General features: G+C 40.8%; 1 protein-coding gene across 3 annotated transcripts in view; it reads right to left on the reverse strand.

Moving 5' to 3' along the window:
- MTR (5-methyltetrahydrofolate-homocysteine methyltransferase) overlaps positions 1-26,143 on the reverse strand; it is a 104,109-nt gene that overhangs the window by 11,031 nt on the left and 66,935 nt on the right. For all 3 annotated transcript variants that reach the window (XM_058309491.1, XM_004473138.5, XM_058309492.2), the window contains exons 19-29: positions 25,946-26,035; positions 24,555-24,707; positions 23,134-23,241; positions 22,008-22,108; positions 17,421-17,488; positions 16,746-16,866; positions 10,604-10,685; positions 5,981-6,079; positions 4,872-4,947; positions 2,010-2,165; positions 5-201 (exon numbers count right to left, since the gene is read on the reverse strand). In XM_058309491.1, coding sequence (XP_058165474.1) covers positions 5-201; positions 2,010-2,165; positions 4,872-4,947; positions 5,981-6,079; positions 10,604-10,685; positions 16,746-16,866; positions 17,421-17,488; positions 22,008-22,108; positions 23,134-23,241; positions 24,555-24,707; positions 25,946-26,035 — 1,251 coding nt within the window. The remainder of the gene's footprint in view (positions 1-4; positions 202-2,009; positions 2,166-4,871; positions 4,948-5,980; positions 6,080-10,603; positions 10,686-16,745; positions 16,867-17,420; positions 17,489-22,007; positions 22,109-23,133; positions 23,242-24,554; positions 24,708-25,945; positions 26,036-26,143) is intronic.

Below are 26,143 nucleotides of genomic sequence, written 5' to 3' on the forward strand. Positions count from 1 at the left end.
TTACCTGTTGCCGTAACCCGTAAAAGGTAGCTATGGGCTCTGCAGCCTGCGGTACCGCGTCTTCCGCGTACACGTGAATGTCGTCTTGGACACTCTGCGCTGGCCAGAATCCAACCACACCCCTGGCTCGGAGTTTCTTTTGACTAATTAGTGCTGTCAGCATATTTTGGGCATCTTCATAGACTTTTCTGGCCTCTTTACCTACAATGAAAATACAGCAAGGATTCACTTAAATATGCTGACGATACGCAGCAAAGAATGTTTCTTTTTAAAATCACTAGTCCTCTTTGGTAATTTTCTCTCTTCATCCCCTTATTTTCCCCTCAAATACTTCATCAGTGTTTGTCATCAGCACAACTGAAGATGGAAGAGCTTGGCGTTAGTGGTTCCTGCTAAGTGCAGCTCCAATAGTCGGCTTCTCCTAGCTCAAGCCACTTGAAATTTTCCATTTAACAAAAGGCAGAGAGCCAAATCTGTGGTTCCCCAAGCAGTCTATGAGACAGAGAAAAAAGGCAGGCCAAATTCCTCTACCACTGTCCTTCCTCATGCACACAAACTTCCACTGATTTCACTGACCTCCCTGTTCATGGAATAAGTTGGGAAGGAAAGTGTGACCCCAAGCCCTCTGCAGTCACTTCAGCCTGCTACTGAATGACCTCGGCTGAAGGAAGCTCACAGGAGGGGTTTTCCTTTACACACTGGCAGCCACACTGCTAGAATACTCTCCCCTTTCCATCTGTGTCTGTGAAGACAGCTGCTCCTCCCACACTGAGGAGACAGCAGTGTTTTCAGTTCATTCTGTCAAGGGCACGACCTGTCCAGCTTTGCAAGAGGCTGCCAGGGAGCTCCCAGGGCTGCGCTGCTGCTCGCGGGCATTACTCAGGGCAGCTCAGAGCCAGCACCTACTCTCTCACTCAGCACCCAGGCCAGCCTGAGGTGTCCAGCCCACAGCTTCCTAACAGGCACCCACAGCCCCACCCCTGGGGCTGGCAACTGGCCAGTTTCTCATCTCTCTCCAGCCCTAATCCTTTACTTTCTTATTTCTACCTGTCTACCCCTCCAACATGCTCTTATCTGGTTATTACCTAATCCTTTGAATAGTTAAGCATTTTAATCCCATATCTCTGGGTGCCAGTTCGGGGTGGGCCTAGAGATAACCCCCCAAGGTACTCTAGCCAATTACAAGGTAGCTTGTTTTCCTTAATCATGTAACAATGGCCAGTTCCTACACTGACTCGTCCGGCTTATCTCAGAGCAGCACCTCCCGTTTCCCAGATGCCCAGGCACTGCGCACTGCAGGCAGTCCCCAAGAGGCCCGAGCCTCTGCCTTCGCACCCCGTCCTCTGCCTGGAACACCCTCTTCTTCAAGACCACCTCACACCCCCAGACCCAGCCTCAGTGCCTCCCACTTAACCTTCAAAAGGCAGCTCACACACTACTCCTTCAGGAAGCCTTCCCTAAGCCCCGCATGAGGCCCAGCTCCCGTTTCCACGGAAGGCTGTGCTCAGCCCCAGCAGCTCAGCTGCCCTCCAGGCCTTCCCACCTGCTTGCCCACGCACCCAGCAGGGGGCCACAAGAAGGCAAGGATGATGCTGGATCCTTTTGTTTATCGCCAGGGCCCCACTCAGAGCCCCGCAGATAACTGATCTAACAAATACTTATTAAAAGAATAAAGAAAAACAAGTAACGGTGGTGAAAATGAAACTGCCTAAACTCTAAGGTAAAAGTTGTATCTTTATAGTTAACCATTTGGTAAATTAAGTAAATAAACTACATTTTTGTATTTTCAAAAAAAAAAAAAAACGAATAAAGAAATGAAATGCTAAATTAAGTCAATATAATAAGAACCTAGCAGTTTAAAAACCATTAAAAAGCTGAGCAGGTGAACAATATGAAGGCAGCTTTATGCGCGTAACCCACACCCACTGCTCAGCACCTGTTCCTGCCTTCAAAGCCTCAACACCACGCCATGAGTATCAGAGGCAGAAAGCGAAGACGCCTGAACTCACCTACTGCTTTGTCGTTAAATATCTTGGGAAAGCCTCGATTAGGGTATTTGCCTCGGAGCTGCCAGACATCAAAGAAAGGTTTCCAGTCGATGTAGTCCACCAGCTTCTGCAGGTCATAGTCCTCAAAGACGTGCGTGCCAGTGAAGGTGGGCCGCACTAAGGAAAGGAGCGCAGCGTCAGTGCGGAGGCCTCAGTGCCAAGGCCGGGCCGCGCTGGCCGCCCCCCACCCCGCGCTGCCTGGGAGGGGCCTTCCTTCCTTCCCAGCGCTGTACTTGCTCCTTGGCTCCCACACTCGGCCTCGCTCCTGTCGCCCGTAGGAGTTGTTTTATAAAGAGGGGACCTTTAAATGATCTCAGAGAAGGAGCCATTTTGCATCGAATCGTAAATAAAATGACTCTTCCCAGTCACCTGACTACACCACCCTGGGAAACTTCTCCCTCAACCCTCCCACCCCCAGCCCCTGCCCTAGGAAAAAGCAAAACTTTATCTTCACTTGCATAAATTAAGAACATAATAAAATAAAGACCACTGCAGAAAGACATATAAAGTAAGTCATTTATATAAAGTCTAAAAGCACAAGACAATAGTCTCTGCTGATGCATATCTACTGCTATGTAGCTATCTACTGATACATATGCACATAGTGGAAAGACAGGGAAAAGCAGCATCCACCTCAGGAGCGTACTCCTGCAGGGCAGCGAGGGGAATGGGAGCAGGGCAGGGCACACTAGGGACTTCAACAATACAATGACAAGTATGTTTCATTTTATTAAAACTGGGTGGTAGTTTGTTCTTCAGTTGGCTTGTGGGTATACATGGATGTTCAACATATTCTCTACACTTCTTCAAGAGTCTAAAATATTTCATACTTTAAATACTGGTAAAGACTGCAGGGACAGATGGCACTTCTGGGCTTTCTTGGGACACTGGGGCAGCAGTACGGTCCCACCCCAGCATACAGCGAGGGGTCAGGTCGAGTCGGAAGGTGCTGACTCTGCCGCTAGCTATAAAAATTAGATTCCTCACGTCTCTCAGTCTTCTGATCTGTATTGTAGACTTCCCATACCACCAGTCTCGGGTGTTCTGGGATAAAAGTGACGTCTCAATATTTTTTTTTTATTTCATGGTAAAAGTGAGAGGTAAGGGTACAGGAAAAATAAGTGTGAATAGCTTATTAACTGTCTGAAAATCGCTACTATTCATACTCGTTCACGGAAACTCCCATTTGTTCCTCATCACCTATTTCTACCACACAAGATAATCGCTTCACTGTAAATATTCTATTACATGGATTTTTTAGTAATAGAGTCTATATAGTCCCCTTAGGAGAGAACCTAAAAAGAAAATGCAGATATCCTTCTGATGACAGTTTATTCTTGCCTGAAAGACAGGGAGAAACATCTTGCTTTGTAGAATTGAGGGACTTTATCCTCGAATAAACTTGTCGTACAGAGTTTAAGATTTGTTTGAGGTTTTCCCACCAAGGACTTTGAGAGAAGAAGGCTTTCTCCCTTGCCCTATCTCCAGAAACTTCCCCAGGACTGGATTTCTGGGGTAAGCCAAAAACCTTTCTGAGGGAGGCCCCTTTCAATGAGCCCCCACAGGGGATTAAAGTGGGGCCACACAGACAGTGCCTCTGCAGCCGGCCTCACACAGCCATGTGCCTTCAGAGGGCCACTGCCCCAATTTGTTTTTCAGATGTTGGATTTGGTGAAAACAGACTTTCCCTTGTACCATTAGTCCAACATCATGGTGGAAGGTAAGGAGCTAGTAACAGTCAGGGTAAGAACCTGGGCTTCCCAGCTCCCAATCTAGCGTGCTGTCCCCCAAAGCAGACGCACCTCAGCGGAAATGAAATGAGAACCAGAGCACCTACATCTCCAGTTTAATCCTCTGAACTCTGCTGAGCGGGTGCAGAACACAGGTGCCATGACCTTGGAAATCCCTATAACCTCAGCCCCCCCCCCCTCTGCTGCACCTCACGCCTCTCTGCACTAGTCAAAACATCTCACACATTTTTCTCCCTTGTGAACACCTATGTAAAGCAGAAATGATGGCTGGAAACAAAAAAGGGAAGAAATCTAAAAAGAGGGAATGAAGAGAGAACTAGAAATAGGGGGTTCTGCCTTTGCTGAAATGGTTTAAATCGGAAAACGCGGAGGCATCTTCCATTTCACACGGCCCCTGCCTGCACCTGCACCCTTCCAAGACCGGGCCCCCTTGGTTACAGCAGCACCTCCGCGGGTCTCCAGAGCCTGTTGACGCGCCGAAGGAGGTCCCTCAAGCACCGTACCGAGGAAAAGACGGTAAGTTTATAAGAGACAGATCAAAGACAGAATCTTGGTAACCTCTTAGGTCATTAAACCTCCTAAAATTGTTCCTTCTAATTAAAATGGGGGCAATACCCACATTCAAAAAAGAGTTGCCTGGGAGTGGATGTGGCTCAAGCAGTTGAGCGCCTGCATCCCCCATGGCAGGTCCCAGGTTCGGTTCCTGGTGCCTCCTAAAGAAAACAAGCAAATAACAAGCAGAAAGAGGAGGGAGCCAACACAGGGCAGCTGATGTGGCTCAGTGGTTGAGCGCGGCCTCCTGCATCCCGGGGGGTGCTGGGGGTTGGGGAGAGTTGTCTGAAGGACTAAGGGAGACTGACAGGGGTAAATCTCAGGACAGCGGCACATGACAGGCTCTCCACAAATGGTACCTGTTTATTTACATTTACTTTTCAGTCATCTTTGTGGTCACTATTAGACACAAGAGCTACTAGTTGCCTGTTCAATTTTATAGCTGAGTAAAAGCAATGATTTCTTCAGCATATAGTCAGTTATCACACACAGTCTTTTTCTAACCAACAGTCAAACAGACCTGGGGGAGGTTCTGATAGCCAGTCAATATGGAAACCGTTTTTTCTGGCTTGACTTAAAGTTAAGTATCTTCTCTCCTATTAAAAAAAAAAAAAAAAAAAAAAAGTTACTTAGTGCCTCTTTACTTTTCATCAGCTGCTATTAAAGCATTTCAAGACATCCAGTACATTAAGCTTTCCAAGAAAACAAATGCTTATATTAATGAAAATCCTTATTGTAAAAAGCTTTTCCTTTTCCATCCGAAATGGCTTCACGTCAGTACCAAACAGTAACGAGTCACTAAACAGCCGTTACCTGTTGCTTTGTTTATAAACATAAGGCTGACTGCACAGGCTTGCTGGAGAGGTAAGAGGAGCAACAGGGAGGTATCCCAGCCTGATTGGCATCTCATGCTCCGAGAGCCACGAGGCAGAACCAAGACCATCCACTGTGGGCAAACTTAGGAAGAGGGGAAAAAAGCCGAGCCTAACGTCTTGGGCTAGTCAGCATCTCGGAAATGCATGTTTCCTTTGTGATTTCTTAGCTCGATGCACTTGCCTAACAATCCCAAGATGCCCCAGAAAAGACAGGCAGAAGGATAACCAGGGAGAAACATCCCAGTGGCTTCTGAGGAGCAATCAGACCCACCTTGCCTGATTCCTGAAGCTCATCTGGAGAGGGATGATTCTGAAACACCGCTTCTGCTTCTGCACAGTCAGTGCCCGGCAGCTCAAGGGAGGAGCTGACCACGGTCCTGTCTAATGCCTTCATTTTTTCCCATTATTTCCTCAAGAAGAAGGCCTCTGGGAATCATTTTGGTACACTGTTTAGGTCCTGTTTCCCTGCTGGGTATGAGCTCATGTTTTATTCATTCTCATAACTCTGGTATCTAGCACAGCCACTGACACCTACTGGGGACCCACTAAGTTTCTGGCTGAATAAATAAAAAATTAGTTTTAATATAACCAAAAATTATTTAGAGCTGAGACACTAAAGAACTCTGATTTAAACTAGAACATAGGACTTCTCTAAAATGATCCTAAATCTTTAACCTCCTCAAATTAAGTCAGGATATAGACTATAGGATCATTTTATTACCAAAATAAGCAAAGGCCTGTTTCTTTCACATACCTTGAGAGACTCGTAATGATCCTGTCTAATATCTTCATACTCCTCCATGATTTCCTCAAAGTATTCATCTCTTAGATTTTCATCTAGTAGCTGAGAACACTGAAAATGAAGATAAAATTCAATAACCACAGAGCAGCAACAAAGATTAAAAATGTGCAACAGGGGAGTGAGTATAGCTCAGTGGTTGAGTGCCTGCTTCCATATACGAAGTCCCAGGTTCAATCCCTGGTACCCCGTAAAAAAAAGAAAAAGTATGATAATGGTTAATTCTGATGACACCTCCTTGAGGAAACTATCCCTAACATCCTTTCCTTTTCCTCTACCAACTTTGCTGATTCTTGCCTGGGCAGGCAGTAAAGGGTCAACTCAATAGGCTTGGGATGTTCAAACCTTGCACACTGCTCATTCCAAAGAAAGGAATGGTTCTTGGCTGCTCTGGAGAGACAGCCTCGAAGCCCCTGGAAGATGCTCCTCATTAAGAACATCTTTCTGTACTTGGGGGCCCTGGACCATGCCAGTTAGTCTATATGAACAACATGACTTGGGGGGGGCGGGGAGTCTTGGGCCAGGCTGTATCTACTGGACCTCTGGAGGGCTGGAGACAGAGTCATTAAGGGCAGTCGCACGGGTGCTCCAAAGCCTGTGTGATGGACCCCAGCCACATTGGGTGCTGTCACACACCGTTACTGCGAGAATTACTGCTGTCTGTACAATGCCACTGGGCGAGGACAACTGAAACGTGCATCCAGTCTCTCCTGGACTTCAACCTGATGTGCCTTTTGCCTTTGCCGATTTCAATTTGTATCATTTTGCTTAATAAGCCATAATTGTGAATATAACAGTTTTTCTGTGTTCTGTAAATCCTTTTGGCAAATCACTGAACCTGAGTGTGGTCTTGGGGATCCCCAACATACTGGGTTAGGTACCCCCTCTTCAGGGTTTCAAGGATATTCCATGCATCTGTCATCACATGCACCACAGGCTTCCCTTGAACATAAGCTTCTGAAGGGCTGGGACCACACTTGAACCTCTTCATATCCCTAGTTCAGTGCCTGGCCCGTAGAGGGTACGTCCTCACTAAACAGTTACTGAAGGGATGAGGCTAACCTCCATGGTCAGCAGGCCATGGGGCTAAAGAAATGTGACCTGGCGGTGGACTTAGCCCAGTGGTTAGGGCGTCCGTCTGCCACATGGGAGGCCCGCAGTTCAAACCCTGGGCCTCCTTAACCCGTGTGGAGCTGGCCCATGCGTAGTGCTGATGTGCGCAAGGAGTGCCCTGCCACACAGGGGTGTCCCCCACGTAGGGGAGCCCCACGCGCAAGAAGTGCGCCCCGTAAGGAGAGCCACCCAGCGCGAAAGAAAGTGTAGCCTGCCCAGGAATGGCGCCGCACACACAGAGAACGGACACAACAAGATGGCACAGCAAAAAGAAACACAGATTCCCGTGCCGCTGACGACAACAGAAGCAGACAAAGAAGATGCACCAAATAGACACAGAGAACACACAACCGGGGTGGGGAGGGGGAAGGGGAGAGAAATAAATAAATAAATCTTAAAAAAAAAAATGTGACCTGCTAAAATAAGAAAGGAAATCAATCATATGCAAACACTGAAACTACTCAAAAAACTGTAAATCTAGGATCAACTAAATATTGTTTATGTCTATGATTATCAAATTGGTAGACGAATAACTACCATCAAAGCTCAAAATTAAATTATTTAAAATAAATGGCTGTTACTGATCACATCAGTTTAAAAACCAACACACTGCTTCATCCCTGAATTCTAGAGTGGGATTTCCTAACACAAAAAAGGCAGGGAAGCTAATTATCACCATCTGAAATTAAGAAAGTTGGATGAACACTGGCTGAAGAGCCTACCAGCTATATGAATTTTTCTGAGTATCTCTAGTAACAATTCAATCACCTATGAGTTGGTGAAACATAAAATCACTTTGTTAAGGAATATGATCAGAAAAGGTTATTGTGGCAGGCCCAAAAATAAAAAACAGGTTCCCAAGTGTTCACACCACCCAGTCTTACATTAACCCACCTTAGTGGAATCCTCACTTAGAGAATCCAGCAGAATCAAAGGAGAACAGTGCCATATCCTGCTGAAATCCCCAGAGTACATGTAACCACTTGGAAACATTGTTACAAGTTTTTTTAAACATTGTTCCTTTTTGCTAGTTTATAAACTCTTAAGAAAGCAAAACTCAGGTTTCCTTAAAATCTAAGGAAAGAACAACACACAAGTCCACTAGGAGGTGGACAACATACCCCTACAGTTTACTGGCACCTTCCACGCACCTGCCTCACCCTCCCAGGGCCATAGGGACAAGCCCGCTCAAATGAATTACCATTCCTGCCCAGTCTGAAATGCTTGACGAAAACAAGTTCATGGCCCAGAGAGGGGCTGATCTACATGGTCCTTCCACGAAAAAATAATCAAAGTCCATCATGTGTGTTCATGCCAATCACCAAGACATAGCACAGCTTCTATTTTCTTTCTTTTATTTTTTTTTCAAGGCAACACCTTCACCTGCTATCAGAGTAGTCAGAATAATGTGAGAAGCAAATGAAGAGGTAGTAAGTGGAAAAAAAGACACAATTTAAAAAGAACTAAGAACGGACACCTTATTTTTTATTAAAGAAGGAAGAAAAGAAAGCACAGGGCATCTGCAGGTCTAACTCTCCAACCATTAAGTAGTTGCTTACACTTCAGAATCTTTAAAAACTATTAGACAGTTAGCTAAAGCATGGTCCTGTTCCATGTTCACTTCAGTCAGATCAAAACACAACCAACCAACAACCAACTTCAGTAAGTTATACCATTCACTCCTGCAAAGTGTCTCTAGAAACTGCCCAAATGATTTACCATCTGACACAAGTACGAGCAATTTCAGAAGGCGATCATTTGTCTATGAAAAGCGCCAAGCAGCGTTGGCGGCTAGGCTGGACCACCTTGTGCTCAGCACGACACTAGGGCCTCACCCCCTGCCCAGCTGCCAGCAGGACCTACACTCCTTCAAGTCTTGAAGACACTGAAGGAACCTGCCCTGCAAAAGAGGCATCAAGGGCCCAATTTCTTTCCAGGGAAATGTGTGTTCTACCTGCAGGAGAGCTGTGACCACCGTGAGCTGAATCAGGGCCAGCAGCCTGGCCTCCAAATGCAAAATGTTCAGGGCCCCTCATCAGCATTTAAAAATGGCAACAAGCCTTAAAAGAGTTGCCCGTTGGCTACTCAACCACAGATCTGATCTAAGCTCCTAGCTTATTTGCACATTCGTTTCCATCAATGGCAAACATAAAATTGACATTTTATGATTTGAGCCTGATTTAATTTTATCCTTTTAAACAGAAGAGAATATGCTAAATACGAATGGGAGCAAGTTTAATGCAGCATAGAGAAGACTCCCTGCATCTGAATCCCACACCTCCTACTTGAAGGGTGTGTGGCTTAGGAGAGTTACCAGCCTCTCCAGTCCTGTTTCCTCATCCCCAAGAAGGCAATAATATAAGTATCTACTTTATGAGGTTATTCTGAAGGTTGACATAAATAATCCAGGTAAAGCACTTGATACAGTGCCTGGCACATAGTAAATGTTCAATAAACATTAGCAATTACTGTGTAGCTTCTATATAAACAAATTCACTGATCTGAAAGAATTCATTTGGAAGATAGTTCAGGAAATGTTATCCACCTTATTCCAGGCTGTACCATACCATCTGGTAGGTTCACTATCACCAGGGCCCCTCGATAAGTCTCCTCACCTGTAAAATCAGAGGTTTCCAACTTAAGCTCTTCTGATGAGAGCCAGGAGTGGGGCACAGGATGGCAGGGACTGCTCTGCTTTTTATTTGTACCAGAGCAAACTTCCAGCTAAGATTTCACTGGAAAACCAGTTTCTGTGGTCAAAACAAACTTGAAAACCACTGAACCACATGGTCTCTTAGATTCCCTTCAGGTATTACACTCCATTATTCAGTGAAAATAACGAAGCATGTAAGAAGACAGGACAGGCAGGCGTTAAGAATTAGAACTTGCTGAAGGAAAAAAGCAGGGAGAGACAGTTGGGGAAGTTGTTTATTATGCAGACTGAGAAAAGAATCTATTATTCTGGGGTTGAATGTCTAGTGAATGTTTTCTGTCTTTGGGTAGGGTCAATTGGCCCATTCCCAGGTTAAGTGTTTTTTTCTATTTGGAAATAGGTCATTTTAAAAATTCTATTTTCTTTTCACTCTGACAGCAGAGTCAAGCAAGTGTGTATTTATATTTGCAAATAGCTGAAATCTCTCTCTCTCTGGATTGATGCCAGTGGCCAAGGTGTTTCTTTTGTTACCACTCCTCTGTTATTCAGACCAGCACGTCCGGCTGCCTAATTCAGTAAATGGCACTGGAAAGCGTGGAAGAGTTATCTGCATCTCCACTGCAGTAGCATTATTATCGTAAGGCTTGGGTTGCTGTTCTACATTTTTTAAAAAATTAATTGGACAAAAAAAAAAAAATCAAAACTCTTCAACAACACCTTGAATTCCAAGTGTTCTCTTTGTTCTCTCTTTTCAATATATCTGAAATAAAATCAGGCAAAAATCAATATATCTGAAATAAAATCATACTTACCACTACCACACTCTTCGATGCATCCAGGACATGGATTACAGGGGCACTGTATCTTGGAGCTATTTTAACTGCTGTGTGGGTTCTGAAAAGAGGGGGTCAGGAAGAAAAACATATCCATCAGCACTGACAGTTCCTACACAACTCTTGTTCAGAACCATTAGAGATAATGTGTTTCTACAGTGCTTTCCAGAGAAAGATTTCAAGGTACTTATATATAATGAACTTCAAATTTCCCTTGTAAAACAAGAATGACTTTTGTCCCAGTCTTTTTTAAGATGGGGAAACCAAGATGAAAAGACATGAACTGCTTGGCCCATGCTCCAGAGAACTCTGGGACAAAATGGGAAGGACCTTGCCCCCAGCCTTCTGCCAGCCGGGCACCAGCCCCAAGGCCTCACGCCCACCAGCAGCCTGTCTGAACCAGTGGAGGCAGTGACCAGTCCCAGGCCATTATACTTTGCTGTCATGAAGGTCGACTTGAGTTTCTTCCTCCAAATGACAGACAGGGCCACCAGCCAGCGCTGCAGAATCAGGACCAGCAGAGGAGACAGTGCCGGCACAGGACCCGGCTCTTTCACTGCTGCTTCCCTATTCATGGCAGATACCAACACTTGTTGGCCCCAATTTCACCCTATACTTTTAGTTAGGAACCCAAGACCCAAAACCCAGTACAAAACAAGAGAGAGGCAGAGGCAACAAAACCATGTTTTTGCTGAGAATGGCTCAGTCCCAAATTTCTATTGCCAAACTTGAAAATGACAGTACTGAAGAAGAAACACCCTTTAATCCTTAAAATTACCTAATTAACTAAAGTGCAAAACAAATTGCCCTCTGATTACTCAATGTTTGTAGCAATAGTGTAGGCTCCATACCTGCCAATTCATTATAGAACCTAACAAATTAAAGTGAGAATTGAAAACTGAATATGCCCTCCTTACAGTAGTTACACCAAGGCCCTGGAGATAGGACAGGAAGTGTGGACTTTGCCATAATTCCTTTGGGAAGGGTGGCAAGCAGTAGTTCTCACAATACTGGTACAGTGCTTTCCAGTCTTCTCTCCTTCTCTCTCCCTCGAAGCAGCAGCACTCTTCCCTAGGTTAGGTACCCTCACCTTCTTTCCCCTCAGTTAAAATGTATTTTTATTTGGAAAGATGGCCAGAATGTATATTTGAGGAAAAAAAGTAGCAGAACAATGTGTTTAATACAATTCCAATACCATCACCTTCAACCTATCCCAATCAACCACCACATAGTAAGTTTCTGTACATCTAGAAAAAAATACAGAGTGATATACATCGAAGTGCCAACACTGGTTATATGGGGGTTACAGACAAGACTGAAGGTGAGAACAAAAAGACTAAATTTTACTTTACAGTCCTCTGAATTGTTTGACATGTTCTAATATGCATGTATTAATGAAGTAATTTTTGTAAAACCAAGGCTATTAAAGGATGTTCATTGGCTCTGATATTCTAATTCCATAAGTCACTCATGTATGATGTTTGATTTGAAGGCACTGCACTCATATCTCCTTATCAAATGTTGGGGAAATAAAAGAATCATGCTTAGGAAAAAAAAAAAAGGAATAATAAATGTAAGCGTGCTTTTAATAGGCTGCTTATGGAAGGCTCTAAAAACTCATCCATGAGACAGACATGACCAATAACAGTTAACCTATTCCCTCTTTCCAAGATTTCCTCCATACGTAAGCAGGAAGCAGAGGATTAAACCTTACATTACAAGAACAGAGCTCTAAAGCCAAAGTTCAGGCCCAAGTGAATTGGTGCAGGAGGCAGATTTGGGCTGGGAGGCTGGAGTGCAGGGGCAGAGGGAGCCAGACCAAGGCCCTGGAGCAGCCTAGGGACCTCCACGGCCTCCTGAGGACCTTTTTTGTGCCACTATGTACGCAGGAACAGAGATTTGAAGATCTCCTGGGTTTTCTGCAAGGGGAGGGGCTTCAAAAAAGTAGGAAAGGTTATAAAATAGAAGCTGCACCCGATTTCAAAATAGAACATTGAGTCACACTAAGCTTGCTTTCTCTTCTTCCAGTGCAGGAATATACCTCAATATGTATTCTTCATGGCACTACTCAAGGAAACATTATTTTAAGCCTGCAGTGGCTTAGATGATTTTTCTCTTAAAGAGAGCCAGTATAATTGAAAATTTTGAAACCAATGCAATTAATTTTTATTAAGCATTCAACAGGAATCTTAGGGAAATTCTAGCCATTTTCTCCTTGATAGTCTTTAGGGCAAGGGCACTTGAGAAGAAGTTGTTGGAGTCTACTGTTAAAAAACAAATAAATGCAAAGTGCTGTTTTTGCAACATAAAAATTAAAGTTAGATGAGCAGAGGCATGGATTTGAGCACTGAATGTGTTTCTGGTTCCTTATCAGTTAATTTGATACTGAGTTCATTTTCTTTCTTATTGCAAGTTTCTTTAGCTGGAAGAAGACTCCATTCTGCAGTATGAAAAGATGCAAAACAGTGAAACTCTCCTCACCTTCCTACATGCCAAGAGCAGAGGCCTAGAATCCGGGGCTGAACCTCAGATGCTGCCTCTGCGAAGCCACTCACCATTTAGGATTTAATAAGTCACTTCTCATACTTGCCAAATGGGCATGATAGTGTTAAGCTCAAAAGAAAAAACAGATCTTTTTATACACTGTGGAAAAGAGCAGGTACTCCAAGCATTTATTTCATATCAGCCCTTATTCCAGAAATGATGGAAGGCAATTTTATATAAGTACAGCATAACCAAATAACTTAAATTTTGCGAGAAAAATAGGTGAAAGGGAAAATAAAGAGGAGAAAATTAAAATGAAATAAGGAGTGAGATTAGCATATAAAATTCATTCCATTAAGTCCTATATACAGGCCTAAACTGTAAGCTTCCCAGTGGTCAATGTAAAGAGGAAAATAAAACCAGTTAAGTTATTCAACACCTGCTTTCCAGAATTTACAACAAAAAACCACCTCGATTACCTCGAGGGTTTGAGTAATGCGACTTTCAGTTGAATTCTCAAAAGTAGATAAAAAAATAATGGAAAAGCTTTTTGTCGTTATTGGCTATAAACTAGTTAAAAATTGAGAGCATACTGCTAGATCTTAGACCTTTGAGAAGTTCTGTAAGGCCCTCTCTGTGGTGGTTAACTAGCTAACATTTCTAGCTTATGATACCAAACCCATCTATATTATAGATAGAATATTACTCAATACAGAATAATATGGATTTTTTTAGAATGACATTCAGTTTTCTATTCTCTTACAGCAACAGATTAAGAAGAGATTCTCCAAGCACATTTTCCACTCACATTTGACTACAAATCTGTAAAACCTATCTAAGTGCTCTAAGAAGCTACCCACTGGACAGCCTTAACCTCATATTTATGTCTGGGGGTCATAGTTTTAAAGTTCTGTCGTGCTACTGCTGCAGGGCACTGATGTCTGGCAAGACCACAAAGTTCTAGCCCCTCAGATACATGCTGTTACGAAAACTTGAAAGTTCAGAATCATCATTTGCTCAAACACAGTTAGGAAAAGAGAACTGGTCTAAGAATGAGGCCTTCAAAAGATCCATGAAAGGTAATAAAATAAGGGCTCTCAGAGGGTGTCTGAGAAATTCACAGTCTTGAATGTGTTCTAGCAAAGCTGGCTGCCCCTGAGTAGATGGCTATCTTATATAGACACAAAAAGCACTAAGCATTAAAGGAAGAAATTGATAAGTCAGACATCATAAAAATTAAGTTTAATTTTTTAAAACTAAGTTCAAAAACATAAAAAATTAACTTGAATTTAATTAAGTAGTGTCTTTGGATAGCCACTAAGACAGTGAAAAGGCAAGCTACACTGGAAGAGTCTATTTGCAATACATTTCTGATAAAGGATTCATATACAATATTAATAAAGAATACCTACAAAGAAAAAGGCGGAATGCCCAATTTAAAAAATATACTTGAAAAGCATATCTAACTAACCAATACATATACAAAAAGATGCTCAACATCATTAGTTAGAAGAGAAATGGAAATCAGAGTCATATCAAGATACTGCTACATACCCACTAAAATGTATAAAATTGAAGAGGATATAAAATAACTGAAACTCTCATAATTGCCGGTGGGATTATAAACTTATACAATCACTTTGCAAAATTGCCTGGCAATATATAATGAAAATTTGCTTCAGGGCAGAAATGCATACATACGTACACTAAACTCATATATAAGAATGTTTGTATGCCATACTCTTCGTGATAGTCCCCATAGTGGAAAAATATTTTACTAACAGTAGAATTGATAAATAGGTCACAATATATTATAAAATGGAATATTACCCCACAATGGGGAAAAAAAAAAGTATTGCAACAAGATGGATCTCAAAGACACTTGATAGATCAGATTTTAAGTGGTAAGAGTCATTTAAGGCTAATTTTTCCAATGATGTACCTTGAAAGCCTAGTAACACTGCTCAGACAACTCTTGTTCTGAATTGTTTTAAACTTAAAACATCCTCTTTAATCTGATGGATTTTACTTAAGAGATATAATAGAATGGGCTATTTGGTAAAGTTCCAATTTGTCCAAGTAGCAATGTATAGTTTCCTGAACTTGAATTTTTTAGTGCCCTACGAAATAAAATCATTCTTATTTTGAAACTAGCACCACACTTAACAATAACTCAAGGTATTTCATTACATCTGCTCATTTAAATATTTATTCATTTTATTTTACAACCTTGATTTTTAAAGGCCTTTTATTCTGACAATAGCCCAGAGATTCCCTTACATTCTCTTTACTTCAGCTAATCCAATACAAGCAAACTATGGACTTTAGTGTATACTAATATATCAAAAATCTTCCATAAATGGTAAAAAAATAAATAAATAAGGAAGTATGCTAAGTGAAAGAAGCTGGACAAAAATTACTACATATTGTTTGATTTCAAACAATATGTAAATTAATTTAAAATTTATTTATTTTATACAAATAAATTATAGAGACAAATAGATTAGCAGTTACGTATGATGAGGAAGGACAGAGAGATTGAGAGGTGACTACGAAGGGGTAGGGTTTTTAAATTGTTTATCCCAGTGGTTAAGTCCTTCACGAAAAAAACAAACCTAGTTTTCTAATATGAGCAACAATAGTTAAACTGCTAAGTTCTTCAAATATGAGGAACAGCTTAATAAATGATATATAACACTGTGGCTATTTGTGAAAATGATCCATTCAGATTATAAACGGCTTAAAGAACCCTGGAATACCTCTCATCAGACTTTTGTTGTATTTTTGCATCAGAAAAATAAACTGCATGCTTGTGGAACCACTGCTCCAGCTTGGAGTCCAAGCCAACTAGGTGTTGCATAAGGAAATGTGCTATAAAAAGTCTAATACCCATAAGTAGCATATCTCCCACCAAGAGCACCATGATCATGACCCCAGGAATGACAAGCTGAACAATGATCACATGACCAAACTTGAACCCCCCCACACACACTTTATATCTTTGATCCCCATAAGCTGTCCTTTTAAAAAACCTTCCCAAACTGAACTTTCAGTTCATTGCAGCTAGGTTGGCTTTCTGTCTCAAAACAATTATAGGGTCTGAGTTTCTCCAACAGAAATTCCAGTTTTTCAATCAGACACCTGCTTCAAGATAGAGAGAAGGCAAAAGTTCAAGCAGAGTCTTCATTCAAAAACGAACTAACCCAGTTTGATTTCAAAAGATTTAAGAATGGAATGGGTGCAGGTAGTGGTTGAGTGTGTGCTTATCATGTGTGAGGTCCTGGGTTCAATCCCCAGTACCTCCTTAAAAAAAGATACACACCTAACTAGAGAGTTAAATGTTCATTAGAAATCTCAGGAACCAGAGGGAAAATGAGAGGATTAAGGAAAAGATCACTGCCATGAAAGGAATTTAAAAAAGGGCAAGGGGTGAGTGAATCACTGAGGAGTTGATTATATAGCATGCTCCGAAAGTATTCTGGCTCTTGTCCAATTGAAGATTGCAAAGTTTGTAGGTTTTATATAAGGAATCAATGTAGTAAGCCTAAGACAAGGAAAACTGCTTTTATCAGTGTTTTTAAACACTGGTATTTAAGAAAATTTAAAATAAAGCACAAAGTTCATTAGTATAACTTACCTGGAAGTGGTTGCACCTCCAATCAACAGTGGAATCTTTATAGCTAATCTCTCCATTTCCTTGGCCACAAAAATCATTTCATCTAGGGAAGGAGTGATGAGTCCTGACAGGCCAATTATATCTATTATTTTCAAAAAGAAAGAAAAGAAAAAAGAGTGAGGAGGATGAGAGAAGAGAAGAACTATTTTTTTTAACTTTGTAATTAATATCAAAAGATCTAACGTAAATTTCCAATTTCTAATTCAGAGATATCTTTTCTGACCAGAGGATTTCAATTTGATTTTTGCCTTGGAAGTAAATATGACTTGTAACTTAGAGTTGCAATAATGTAATTGTCACAGTTTGGGGAAGCCATTCGCATCTGAACATGTCACAATGCCCAAAGAAACAAAAATGACTATGCACAGAAAAAAATCTAATAAACACTCACTGTTCTCTTGTAACATGCCTGTCTGCATTCCCCATCTCCAGAGCTATAAAGGAGTTCCACTTAACCACTTCTCTCAGCCCTCATTATAAATGGCAATAAACATAGACCCCATGTAAGAGCTGGCACTTGACTGACTGAACGTCCCACAGAGCCCAGGTGGGCTGGGGCATTACTATTCACGGACAGACAGACTCTTGGGGAAAATGACATTTAGTGGAATACCCAGAAGTACAGCTGTACAGTACCTGCTTTGTGGTCAAGAGCAGCTTTCAGTATCTTATCACAGGGGGTCATGACTCCTAAATCAATAACTCTAAGGCAGAGAAAAGAGACGTGAGAAAATGATGGAGAACGCATTAGAAGCAAAGTTAAAATGACCATTTTTAGTTCAGCCAATAACTTCTACTCTATTATAAACTGGAATCACATGGAAATGCTTACACTAAATATCAAACACCACAACTGCAACTATCATTTATTAGGCACTTACCACATGCACGCCCTATGCCAAGCTCAAGTAATCTCATGTAACCCTCAGAGCAACCGCCTGATGAAAGTACAACTATGGGCTCCATTTCATTGAGGAAGGGCCTAGAGAAGTCAAGCAGCTTGTCTAGCCACCAAGCTGATTAGCAGCAGAGGGGGTACCAGGATCTGACACAAAACACATTCTCCTGGCAATTAGGTCAGTAAGACTGCTGGGGAAGTCCACTCAGTAAGTATCTATTGACAATACAGTACATAGACGCCACTGAGAAGAATAAGCAGGAAGAAGTCAGTTTCTGCATGTGAAACACTAACGACAGAGAAATTTGGTCTCAACTTAGGGCAAGGAAGGAAGAAGAATGAATCAGAGAGCAATCTATCAAAAGATATATGCAGATGAGACTCAAAAGAAAAGCTGATTCTGGGTGAGTAAACACAAGAAGGAAGGTGGGAATTTGGGGCAGAGAAAGCCTAGAACACATTCTGAGAAAACAGAATAATGCCAAAGGAATTTCAACTCATGGAAGGCAGGGCTTACTGAAACTCAGAGAAAAGAATAAGAATTATGTCCTGAAAAACATTTTATATACTACTCTTCTGTTTTAGATTTAAAGAGTATTCATAATGGCAGTCATTTTTCATAGAATTTTATGTTTTTGTTTCCAAGATGTTTAACAAATTAGAGTATGCATTTTCAATTATTTCATGATGTCAACAATTCTTAAAATTAAGGAATTTAATTAAACTTTTTTAAATTAAAAAAAATCAATGCTTAAGAACTACTAAAAAATCATAATATCAGCTGGTAAAAGCAGGTGCTAGACTGCCAGGGGCAAGAAAGAGACTTGCACCTCATTATATGCATTTTTATACCATTGGATGTTTTAACACCTGGAATCCTGAGTAAAAAGTAAGACAATTTCAAATCGGTGGTAACTATATTCAGCTTTGTTAGCACTGACAGAGTCAAAAACAAACACTGCAGGTTTTAACAGGAGTGAGATGGTACCACACTTTTTAAATTTTTAACATACTGAATAAAGTTTGGTAACTGGATTTATTGTTGAACAATGACTTAGTATAGGCTGTTGCAAATAATTAAAGCAAAGTAGCATAATGCTTTTAAATCAAGACAAAAAGGCATGTTTCAAAGCTGTTTTTCAATGTTATATGTATATATATATTTTTAAAGATTTATTTATTTCTCTCCCCTTCCCCCCATTGTCTGCTCTGTGTCCATTCGCTGTGTGTTCTTTTTGTTTTTTTTAAAGATTTATTTTATTTATTTCTCTCCTCTTCCCCCTGTTGTGTGCTGTGTCCATTCGCTGTGTGTTCTGCGTCCGCTTGTATTATCAGGCGGCACTGGGAAACTGTGTCTCTTTTATACAGTTTATAGTTGTTTTCCTCCTTAGTCATATATTAATTTTTATTTCTACTAGATAGAAATTTTATTTCTACTAGATAGAATTAAGAGCCACCTGTTAAAATATAATTATGCCTCACTGTCCTTCCCATAAGATGCACATTTTTTTAAAGCACTAGATGTATATTATATACAATTTTAAAATTTGTTGATATCACTTTTCTTATACAAACAGTACATTATCTATTAAATGGGTAAAGCACATGTTTATTTTTATATCATTATTAGAGGTTATATCTAAGTCAACTTTCATGTAATCAAATACCTGAAAAAAATATTTTTAAATACTCTGAATTATTTCTGTACTACATATTATGCAAAACTGACAAAGTTACTTTTTAAATGTTTAAGGAGAATTTACTAGCACAATATCAGACAGTAAAGTTAAAGTTGTTTGCAAATCAGTTGTTGAAGGTAAACTGGCATAGCACGGAGCCTGGCTTTTGGAAGCAGAAACCCCAAGTATGGCTTTCTACTTTCTAGCTGTGTGAGCATAAAGAAGTCACATGACTTCTCTAAGCCTCAGTTTTCTGATCTATACAATGAAAAATACAATAAGGTTCCCAAGGCAGGCAGAGCAGGATCAAAACCATGAAATGGATGGGTAAAAGAAAAGATCAAAGAAAAGTAAAAGGAGGAGGAGGTGGTGGAGGAGAAGGAGAAGAAGGAAAAGAAGGAGATGGAGAAGGAGGAAGAGGAGGGGGAGAGTCAGTTATGTAAAAGCACTGCATAAATTATGAAGTGCTAGGCCAATGTTAGGTTATTACAAGACTCTCGGTGGGTATATCCCTAGATCTGTTCAAATGTTCAAATTCTATTGCATCCTGTCAACTTCCCCCAAAAAAACATTGCTTTTGGTTTAGCCAAAATAGTCACTTTTAGTCCTTACTTTTTTCTCCACAAAGAAAAAAACGTTCGTATTATTTCATTAGATTTACTGCATCAATGACAAAGAGCTGGAAACAAAAGATTTGTATTTGTATTTGATACCAGGTGGTTTGTTAGACTCACTCACTAGCTGGATGATCCACCCAGGCACAGCAGCCCACAACTGTTGCTCAGCAGAAGTATTAATATGTATTACTACATAAGGTGGGTTCCCAGGGGCACTTGTCACTAGCCTACACCATGAAATTAAATTCACTAATTCTGTCTATGTATTATAAGACACAAGCCAAAGGGCTGTTTGACTCTGAGAGGTTTGTGCATCCACTTATGCTCTTGTAAAAAGAAATTAGAGTTTCATCAGATGTTTCTGTAGTTAGATGTATTAGCAAAAATAAGCAATCCCTCAATGCGCAAGACAGGGAACTAGATGTGCTGGAGAAAAGCCTGAAGTTTAATAAGCAGTCTTTCACAACTGTTAACATTCACTTCCAGTAGCACCCTGGAGAAAAGTCACGATTCTTCCTGTACTCTAAAATGTCCTTATTGGGAAGAAAAACCTTCCTAGTATGATCTTCTCAGCTAATTATCCATTAACCAAAATAAATAATGAAAAAAAATCACTTCAATGATATTGCAAGAATTGCTTTTGGAAAGTTTGCCTAGAGTCTTCTTTGACAGTTCTTGTTCCATCATCACAGCTGGATGTGTACCTGGCTATTTAGTACTATGAACTGTAAACTTGTTGAAACAGAAAAGGAGACTGAATCACGTATGCTAGTAAAATGCCTCACATGTAGTAGATGATCTATAAACACTTATTAAACTAAACTGAACTGAATTTTAACTAATTATGATGAATGCAATTGTAGAAATGCCATGCAGATTTTAAGAAAACACCGTATCCAAATACTTATTACATAAGTAATATCCCATTATAACAACTTTCACTGTACCTCCGATTAACATTTTTTTATAATTAAAAAAAATAATAAATACATTGCTAGAGACAGTATTACTCATTTCTAGATATCTAAGTCTCTTTTACAGTGAGTGAGCAGGAAGATAGAAGTGCTTTTAAACAAAGGAAACAGTGTTATTCTGACAAAGCTCCTCCATTTCCAGCCTTGCTGAATGGCTCTTAGTTCAATCAGCGGCAAAGGCAGAGAAGGAGTAAAATGTTGACAGTAGGGAGGGGGCTTAAGGGGTAACTGTTTCTTGACAGCAGAAGAGAACCGTAAAGGGCACAGCTATAGGCCTCGTCAAGCCTCCCTTCTCTAGAAAGAAAATAGAAGTCCATGACTAAAAATGACTAGGAAGGGCATGGATCAGAGAAGGCTTTAGTTATATTAGGAATTTCATTATAAAGAATATAGTGAAATCTGAGCAAAGGATACACATACTATTGTAGGTCACCAGGTCTTACATGGAAATGATTTTGTTATGCTTATTTACGCACTATAATGAGATACAGCAAAGAGAGATTTTACTTGTATGTACATCATTCCAAAAATGAGCTTCATCACCACCAGGACACACTCATGGTCCTTCTAATCAAAGTAAAGAGAGAATTGTACAGATAGAGCCTTCCTATACAGCTTGTTTAGCCAGGGTCTCATAAGATCTCAGCCCCCAAATCTGAGAGTCTACTAAGAGGAAAAACGAAAGATGATAAACGACACTGGTCATGGTAAGATCCTAACATTCCAGCCATTAGAGTTTCTGTCCCAATCAAGGTCAAGTACCAAGAAGGCTCTTGGCTGTTTTAACCTTACCTGAGTTTTATAAAATAGGTTTTATTTTATTTTTTGTCCTGAAAGAACACATGGTAGATAAATAATTGCTGAGTCATTTCATTTGAAAAAGTACGTTCACTATGAAAATTTGGAAGCACAGATAAACAAAAGAGGAAATAAAAAATAGCCTCAACATCCTATTCCTGCTATTCAATAAACAATTATCCTATTAATGCTTTCCTTTTTAGATTAAAAAAGTGGGGGGGGCGGCTTGAAAGATGTGAACTGAGGTCTTAAGGTACCTGAAGTTGTTACAGCCAAGGACTACTCCAACGATGTTCTTGCCAATGTCATGCACATCACCTTTGACAGTGGCCAGGATGATGGTGCCTTGGTAAGGGTCCTGGGGAGAAAGCCAAGCCCTAATTGTAGCTATAAGCACTTTACAGCAGATCACACAGTGCTCTAGAATCAGATGAATATCAGCACAGAGAGCAATTTAATACAAACAAGAAAACCTCAAGACCCAGAACCCAAATCGTGTGCTCTCCCACTAGAAAGTGTAAATTTGAACAGGTCCAAGGAGCCCTACCTAGTAGGTGAGCTCAAAAGCATTCAACTAGGATATGGGCTCTGTTACCTCAAAGAACAGTTTATATTCAAACACAAAACCATCCCATAGCTGAAGTCCATATCCTTAACCCCAAACAAACTATATGGCAAGTGATTTTATTGTTGACAGTAAAGGGAGAGAGAGAGAGGGATGAGAGCAAGGAGCAGGTTAACTCCATCAGTCCTATCAGAACCTGAAAAACCACCTGCAGCAACCCAGAGGAGCATTTGATTATCTTCCTTGGTTTTTATCAATACTCTGAGTGATACACAGGCAGATCAGTTTAAGTATGCAGAATCCTGGGGGCCAAAGTTGACTGAGTTTCAGAGGGAGCTAAACAAGGTCACAAAGCTCAACGATTTACTAAGAAGGTGCAGCCAACAAGAATGAAATTAAATCTAGAAGTGGTGCAAAGGACACTGCCAGTATACAGAGAATATTCAGGTAAACCGTTCTCCAAAACCAATTATTATCCAATTATCTCTAGGGCAGGGGCTGAGGCTTATTCATCTTTGTAGTTCTGAGTACCTAGCTGGTAACTGACACAGAACAGGCTACACAGTACATGAACGAATGAACTTATTTTGTCTTGAAATCATGGGCTTTGACTGAAATGTTATGTCTGTACTGAGAAAGTAATAAAACCACCCACGTTCAAAGGAAAATCCAGGGTGTGCTGATACTTGATAAAAGAAGGGGCAAATGTTGAATCGTCTCTACTGCATTGTCAGTGTAGCCAAGGCCAGTCACTCAGATCTCGATGCCTACCCCAGCCAATTCCTTAAAGGGCCTCAGACCTGGACAAAATGACTTACCTCTTCCTCTACTGTGCCAGTGAGTTTTCTAGTCTCTTCTCGTTCTTTTTCCATAAAGGGAATAAGGTGGCCAACAGCCTTTTTCATGACCCGAGCAGACTTTATAACCTGAGATAGATATACAAAGTGAGGCATTTTTACCAAACCACCCAAATGGCTGCTAATGGTCACTTGTGAAATTTCAGCACAAATTAAGAATGTATGCTTTCCACCACAGGCCAACATCACTTTTGACAGTGATGCAAGATAAGGAATAAGCTTCCTGTAGGAAAAAACCAATGAATGAAGTATAAGCAGAAGGAAAATTAGAAATCAAAAGCATGCACTTGAGTTGCTGAGGGCAGGGAGAGGGAAGAAGAGGTGTGATATGGGAGCATTTTTGGGACTTGGAATTGTCCTGAATGATAATGCAGGTACAGATGCAGGACATTATATATCCTGCCATAACCCACTGAATGGACTGGGAGAGAGTGTAAACTACAATGTAAACTAAAATCCATGCTGTGTAGTAGTGTTCCAAATGCAATGAATGTGCCACACTGATGAAAGAGGTTGTTGATATAGGAGGAGTGGGGGTGGGGTGTGGGGAGCAGGGGTATGTGGGAACCTCACATTTTTAGTGTAACATTTTGTGTGATCTATGTACCTTTAAAAAAAAAACAGATTAAAAAAAAAAAAAGGCATACAATTTCTGTCCTCCAAATTCTCACGTTTTTTCTCTGCCTAAAATGCCTTCCATTACTTCTCTAAGCTCTATGCATCCTCAAAGTTTTGATCTTCTCTATCATGAATCAATTACCGGCCTTTTCTCCTGAATCCCCAGCATTATGGTTCACTTATAAATAAGCCTTATGCCTAAGCAAAAACAGAGACCTTTAGTGTTTTGTATGCCTTCACAGCCACTAACCCAGATGATGCTCAACAAGTATTTTGTAAATGATGTAATTAGCAGCTATTGTAATCAAAATAAAAGTTCTGGGTTTACTTGAAACATATCATTTAATGTACCACGTGAAACAGAAATAATTCCTTCTAAATATGCATGCTTAAAGTTCAATACTGGCTGGTCAAGTCAAATCTTAGTATTTATTGACTTTACATTTATCTTGGGTTTTATTTAATTTTGTTAGGGGAGAAAAATGTGCATTGTTCATAAGAGGTGATAAAGGCATAAAAGGTGGTACAGAAGATTGGAACATGAAGACTACCAGCTAAGAATTTCCATATGACCACTAACCTCCAAATCATAAAAGATGGATTTTTTCCAGATGTTGCTGCTAAATACTTTTAGAGAGGAGATAATCAGATCTCAATGCCCTTGAGTCTTATCCAAATTAAAACCTGAGAAATATTCCCAAACTATTTATTAAAAGACAAGAAGAAAACTCGATTGTGAAAATTTCTCCTCAACATTTGCCCACCTGAGGCAGAAACATTTTTCCAGCTCCAAAAAGATCACCCACAACTTTCATGCCATTCATCAGGGGACCTTCAATTATATTCAGAGGCCGGGGATATTTTTCCTGGTTTAATCTGGCTTCCTCAGTATCCTCAATGATATGTTTTTCAATGCCCTACAAAAAAAGAAATCAGAAAAAAGATACATAAAAAATCAGACTAAGTCCAAACAGCCAACAAAAGTATCAGAGAAACATGGGTGAGTTATGGACGCAGACTGCATGGGTTCAAATGCTGACTCCTATCACCAACTTAGGCAATTCATTAAGCCTCAGATTCCTCAATTAAACTATCACAAGAGTACCTACCAAATATAATTATTCTGAGGATTAAATGAAATAACCCAAGTGCTGAGCAGGCTTTACTGACACTAAGTACTTGGTAAAAATGAACTATTAGTGAGAAGAGTACAAATAATTAAGTTCAAATTCATAGTAATACATATTTCAAATCCTAGCAGTTTAACAAATTAGACCTTAATAAGTATCCCCCACAAAATCAGTGTTTTTCATACTGCAATGCTGAGGGAGAGAGGGAGGAGTAACAACGGCCAGGGCCTTATGCAAAGGTCAAAGCCGTGAGCTGCCAATGTCTCATTCCGCCTGCTCTGACCAAGTACTAAACTCAAAGATCCTTGAATACGGCCGGTGAGTTACACTCACTGAAATATGTGAACCTAAAAGGCCCAAGAATTTTAAACTTAAATTCTAAGACTTAAAAAGAAGCAGCTATGTACAGCACAGGAAGCACAGCAAGATCAAGAGGTGGAGAACTTTCTTGTTTGCTTTTTATTTATTGTTGAAATAATGAAAATGTTCTCATGGTAACTGAGGTGACGAACACTCAACTATGTGCTTATACCAAATACCACTGATTGTACACTTTGGATGAATTGTATGCTTTATTAATAGGTATCAATAATATTGATTTGTTTAAAAAAACAACAACATCTAAAAAAGAACTCTGAAATTCTCCAGACTCGCAAATGAGGGAACTGAAACCAAGGGATTATCTTGCCAGGACTTACTTGCTGACCCCTGAAGTTCCTAGGTCTGGGACAAGGTTCTCAACCCTGGCACTTCTGACGTTTTGCGCTGAGTAACTCTGTGCTGGACAGGGCTGTCCTGCACACTCCAGGATGTTCAGCAGCACCCCTGGCTGCTGGATGCCAGCAGCACTTCTCCCTTCCACATGTGGCAATCAAGACTGTCTCTGGACATTGTCAAATGTGTCCTGGGGGCACAAACACCCCTGGTTGAGAACCACCAGTCTAGGGACCCTCCTTCCACTTCTGTCGGGAGCGCCCCAGCCTCCAGGCCGCCCAGTCATGCCCACTCCGTGTGCCGTGACTCACCTTCACAAGGGCGTACTCCAGGCGCTCTTCAACGGGGCCGTTCCTCCACTCGTCTGTCTGAACGACTTTCTTCCCTCCTTTGCCCTTCGTCTGAAGTGAAATCGGAAGAGAGAGACGGCACAACAGGTTACTTGACTGATCTATCTGGCAGCAAAACTGGTCTTACTCTTTTATATTTGCAGCCCCCATATAAGTGTC

The sequence above is a fragment of the Dasypus novemcinctus genome, chromosome 13, assembly GCF_030445035.2.
Source record: "Dasypus novemcinctus isolate mDasNov1 chromosome 13, mDasNov1.1.hap2, whole genome shotgun sequence".
Taxonomy (NCBI): domain Eukaryota; kingdom Metazoa; phylum Chordata; class Mammalia; order Cingulata; family Dasypodidae; genus Dasypus; species Dasypus novemcinctus.